Below are 6000 nucleotides of genomic sequence, written 5' to 3' on the forward strand. Positions count from 1 at the left end.
TACTACTACCAGCAACTTTTCTTCATCCATTTATCACCGATTCCTCGTACATTCACTCTTTTTTTCCTCTTTCCTTCTCATAATTCAACTACTAAAGTCTTCCGCACAAATACACTCTCAGAAGAAAAAAAAAAACGCGACCAGATTTCGTCATTGGAGCGAGAGTTGAGTTTGTTTTTCCCCGTTCAACCCCCTTCAGCGCTCAATCAATGTGTTGGTTTCATTTAAACGTGTATTGGTAAACCACCCCTCGCCACGCCAAACGCAATAGAGAAGCAAGCAAAAAAAAAGCTTGAATGGAGCAACGCCAACGCTCGTAGTCGTAGTTGGCGACGACGACGACGACGGGGTTCAACGAACTCTAATGCTGTCAAGTTTTTCTCGCTCGTGCACGTGCTTTAGGGGTGGGGGTGGTTCGGCTGGCGTTGTTGTTGTTGTGTGTGTAAGTGTACAACATAAAAGCCAGCTGATGGCGATGTTCGCAGCCGACTTGGATCCGAACGGGGAAAAAGCCGGCTTGAGAGAGCATCGCGCGAGAGAGTGAAAGAGTTGTTCGGCTTCGGATCGGAGCTTTTTTGCGCGTGCTTTCGCATGTTCGGGTTTACGAACGTGGCGCGAAGCATGCCATGCCGCACGAGGATTGCCGAACGGGGCTGGATGCTGCAACAGTTGTGAGATCATCTGGGGGATGATGCTGCGCCAGCAGCAAGTGAATGGGATTCCACCGGTGAGAGTGGCGTTTCCGGAAATAAGAAGGGTCAATGAGTTGGGTAGTAAAAAATGAAGCTGAATAGATTAAAAATCTAAATCAAATTATTAGCTCTACAGCATTGCCTTGGCATTCTCGATTGATAGATTCCTACTCGAAACAAGGTGTTCGAAGGCTTGATCGTTGAGGCAATTGCAAACGTCTTTTAAAACCATAGCACCATAGCAGGTGGCCTAAACAGAAAGTGTTAAATTTTTAAATATTTTTTTCATTGATGTTAGTTGATAGTAAACATTTCAACTACAATACACGATATCAAAGTCAAAAATGAGTGTGAAAAGGGTTATTTTTCTAGAAAATATCCGTAATTGGCAAAGTTTGTTTTGATTTTACCATGATTTTGGAAAGGTCATAAAATGAATTTTTGAAATTGACATAATGTTTACCTTTTTTTTTCATTTTCCTTTCAGTAGGGCGGATCGGATCGATATTGAAAATCATGCATAGTGCCCTGGATTCGAAATGACGACCTTTGGATTGTTAGTCCACCAGCAACTCCACCGTGAGACGACCCCTGCACCTGGACTGAGCTAACGACCTTATCTTTAGATTAGACCGGGGCCAACATTTACTTCCCCGTCCGACGGAAGGCATTATCAGACAAATCTCGTCTCGAAAAATGCCACCGGGACCTTCTGGGATCGAACTTTTGACAGCTTGAAATATTTAGCAACTTCCGAGACAGCCGGTAAAAATTTAACAATATTCGCATTATTGAAAGGTAGCGAGGCTAGCTATTGTTTTACACCTTAAGTTTTGTGAAAAAGTTACCTTAAGTATGAGAACCAGCAAAATAGTTTAAACTTTCTCATGTTAAATGATGACAAAAAAAAAAATAAAAAAAAAGGCAAGGAAGTCCATATGAACATCTCAACCTAACTATTAAAATTTCAGTTCAGTTTTCAGAAAAACTTAGGCCATCGTGAAATCCTACATAAATTTTTAGCAAAACTATGTAAATTGTCCAATGTGAGTTTGTAAACAAAAGGTGTTACGTCAGAGGATGTTTAGATTAGAAGTGAGCTAATTACATTGTTTTGCTAGAATTGTATTGTTCTTTAAAACAAAACAAAACTCAACTGAGTTTGAGTGAATCTAGATATTGTTTGAAGTTGGATTCTTGAAAAAAAAAATCAAAAACCAATCTAAAAATAGAATGGAGTAATCCCGGGAGTTGGGAACAATGTTATCAATTTAGGAAACATTTAAAGAGAAATAAAAAAAAAGTTGATTTTCGTTGATTGTTCGCTACTGGGTACACAATTGTTTATGTTTTTCAACTTTTTAAACTTGTAGTTTGAATATCTTGTTTTGAATAATGTTTAGTAATGACAGAAATAGTATTACAAGACTTTCAATTTGGATTATCTGAGCTACAGTTTCTCAAACAAAATATGTGAGAATGAGTGTAAGATAAATAAATAGCTCAAAAAGAAGTGAGCAAGCAAGTTTCTATCAAAATTGTTGCAATATGATTGGTTTAAATAGTGCAAATCACCAAATAAGACAGTAATAGGACCGAATCCTTAACCTGCCAAACATATAAGAATTTCCTCTAAATAAAGCTTTAAAAACGTTTCTTTGAAATTTGTTATTAAAAACTCCAGTGACTTGAACTTTTCAGCACTAGTATCGAAAAGTAACATTTTCACTTTTTTTTTGTTTTAAACGGTGAATTTACTCAACTCATGGATGTTTCACATAAAACTTCGTTCGGAATTGCAAAAAATGTTGTAAGCAACTCTTTGCAAAACTTGATTTTTTCAGCTCTCGACATATTTATCCAACACCCTCGTTGGATAAATGTACGACTTGTGCTTCTTTTTGCAACTTGTTGTATAAACTACTATTAGAGGGTGACGATTCTCAATATTTTCAATTTCCCGGGAATCGAAGAATCGGGAATCAAATTTGGACATTTCCCGGGATTATTTTTTGACTATGCCAATAGTGCCCAAAATTTAAAATGAAAAGTAATAAATTTGATTGTTTTCAATGAATTCAGTTACAATTAATTCATACTAATTCTATGAAACGTTAATTTAAGTAGCATCGTTAAGTTGAGGAACTATACAAAACCTTTTGATTTTTTTTTTCTGGATCTGCAAATGAAAAATCGTTTCTTGAGCATTTTAAGGCTCGAAATTGAAGTTTAAAATATTTTAGAATGTTAATTCGCACCTAGTGGTTTTTCAAAATTTGCACAAGCTTGTTATTAGATTTTTGTAAAAAATAACTAATACAGCTTATATATGATACCCCAGTATCGAGAATTCGGCAATATGATAAACAACGACTGAAAACAATAAATTTAACACCTTACTGAGGAAAGGCTATAAAATCACTCGAAAAATGAACTTATTAATTTGACCTCGTAGACCCACCTTCACGTATACATATCGACTCAGAATCATGTCCTGAGCAAATGTTTGTGTGGATGTGTGTAAGTGGGTCACTCGATTATCTTCGGATTGGATAAACGGATTTTGACCGTATTAGTCTCATTCGATTCGTCTTGGCGTCCCATAGGTTTCTATTTAAAATCAGCAAGTTTAGTTAAGTACTTCAAAAGTTATGCTAAAAAAAAAACATTTTGGCGTATGTCCGGAAGATTGTAAAAAGGGTGGTTTTTGAAAGAAAACCTATCATGTTATACATTTTCAGAAAGGTATTAAAAAGACCTTTCCAATGAAACATCGTGGATCTGACAACCCTATCCAAAGTTATCAGCACTTAAGTTTTATTTATACACTTTTTGGAAGCCGGATCTCACATATTTCATTGAAAATGATGTCCGGATCTCTTATGCAACCCGTTGTTAGTTAGATAATTGAAATACCTTTCAAATGAGTTTAAAACATCGCAGATCTGACAACCAAATCAAAAGTTATTAGCACTTATGTGTTATTCATACACATTTTGGAGGCCGGATTTCAAATATTGTGATAGAAATATTGACTGAATCTTCCATGCGTTTTATTTTTAAGGTTGAAGAAATATTTCAGTTATCAGGAAACCCCAAATTTTCATTAAAAAATAGATTATGAGGATTGATATGCTCGAAAGATGATATGGAAATTGAACTTAACTTGAAAAAGCTTTTCCCTCTTAGAAATAATTTAAAAAAATAACATTTGAAAATAAAACATTTGATTTCATTTCTGCATGCTGCGTGAACTGCTTAATATTTTTAAGGTAAATTTTGGGGTACACATTTTTTTTGGCTTCTCACAATAATAGTTATTGGAATTTTTGACAAGTTAAAATTTAAACTTTCTGAATAAGAAGATTAGAGAAGCATTGATTTATTCGAACTTGAACATCGAAGATTGATTATTCAATGTTCTAAACAATTTTGAACTTTACATTTTTTTTCTGATTAGTTTATATGATTTAGCTTCGATGTTTATATGTAAAAAAATTCCCGGGAGTCTCGACCGAATTTCCCGAGAATCGAGAGGTCCAAAAATGGTCGATTCCCGCTTGTCACCCTCTAACTACTATCAATAAACTTTCAAAAATGGTTTACTCGTGTCCTGGCCAACTGCCATGGTGTAGAAATCAATAAAATTGAATTTCAATCAATAGCAATGTTGGAATTAAAACAATGCCTACCTACTCTGCTTGACTATGACCAAATGGTACAGTTCAGCAACATGAATCAAACAATTCAAGGATACAATTCATGGCAGTGGACTGTTCACATGTGAGATCGAAAAGAGAAAGATAAGTATTACTTCACAGAACGTCTTATCAAGGGAACTATATAAAAATGCCATTCTTTTATTAACTATTTACTTTTCCTGTCATTCTTGAACGACTAAACAGTTTCTCTACCAAAAATAACAGAATCGACTAAGGCCGTTGTAATTATTTTTCAAAGTTTATGTCCACTTCAATACAAAGTTTCCCGAAAGTAAGATTCTCATTGGAAATTTAATGCTCTACAACTTTGTAGAACATACCAAAGCTGTAGAACTTGATCCTGAAAAGCAATTAGCGATTTAAAAAAGTCATTTTGTATGAAAAACATTATTTTCAATAAATTCAGGCTCGAGTATCAATGAGTTAATCTCAACCAATTTCCTTCAAAATTGACACAGATGCCTAATACAACCCAATAAACCGTTTTTCGCTTGTGGAGCAAGGGGTCGCTTTTTCTAGGCACCCTAGTGGAGAGTGTACTGTATTTATATTTTACTGTCATCCTTTTTTTCTAGATACGTTTACATTCATATCGTTTGTTTCTCAATATGACAATTATTACTTATGTACCCATAGTAATTTTAATTAGTATTAATACTTGCTAACAATTAGTAAATAGTAATCCTAAAGCAGCAAGTTTGTTACCACAACAGTTAACTTGTTCAAATTTTGAATTTTGAGCATATTTCCAAAAATGTTTGGCAACAATTTGAGCGATAACAAACCAGCTTCGAATTTCCACGTGTAAAGTAAAGGTAAACACCACTTACATGTTAGCCCGCGGATTGCTAGTGCTCAACGTTATACTCTTGTACTTCCAAAACAAAAACTCACTGGTTAGGCAACGCTATTTTTTTGCTGTATTGTGTGTGTGTGCGCAATTTTAACGATATTTAGCTAGAGAAAGGATCGTCGTACCAGTTGTAAGAAAACCAGACACCCATTACCAACTTAAAAGCACCAACTTAACAGAAATGATTAGGAACAGAAAACAAAACCGGGGAAAAGCACTGCCGAAACGTTGGAAGCCAATTTGGGGGGGTTGGGGGTGGGTTTGGGAAATTTTCATATGTACAGAAATCATAAAAATAAGGGGAACGATAAAAGGGGGTTGAAAATTGGGGACAATTTGAAATTTGGTTACCTAATGACGTCATTTTCGTAAGGAGTTCTGGATTTCTCACGAGGTTCATACAGATAAAAAAGATAACGAAGAAGTTTCACACTCTTCAGTGCCACGCTCCAACGCCAACTCCGCGTTCACTTCCCAGTACAGTGTCGCTCGTAATTGTGGCTTTTCGCACCGCACTTTGCGTCTTCATTGTTGCGACGTCAACCCGCCGATTCTTCCTCTTCTTCTTCTACTGCGCTCGTCAGGGAATCAGGAAGCTTTCTTCGCCATTGGGTCCGCGCGCTCACTTTGTAAATATTTTGATAAACTTGAAACACTGTAATCTGGCGCACTTATCGCGCGCTCTTCTCCCCGATGACAGACGATGAAAGGTCACTAGTAAACACGCACTACT

The 6000-nt window shown here is 35.9% G+C and overlaps 1 protein-coding gene across 1 annotated transcript in view; it reads right to left on the bottom strand.

Annotated features, from left to right (window-relative positions):
• The window catches only part of LOC120414986 (hormone receptor 4), a 57617-nt gene extending 51855 nt beyond the window's left edge, over positions 1-5762 (bottom strand). The window contains exon 1 of the mRNA XM_039576339.2: positions 5619-5762. Within this exon, the coding sequence (XP_039432273.2) occupies positions 5619-5667 (49 nt within the window). The 5' untranslated portion in view covers positions 5668-5762. The remainder of the gene's footprint in view (positions 1-5618) is intronic.
• Between the last annotated feature and the right edge of the window lie 238 nt (positions 5763-6000).

Source organism: Culex pipiens, chromosome 2 (genome assembly GCF_016801865.2).
Source record: "Culex pipiens pallens isolate TS chromosome 2, TS_CPP_V2, whole genome shotgun sequence".
Classification (NCBI taxonomy): Eukaryota; Metazoa; Arthropoda; class Insecta; order Diptera; family Culicidae; genus Culex; species Culex pipiens.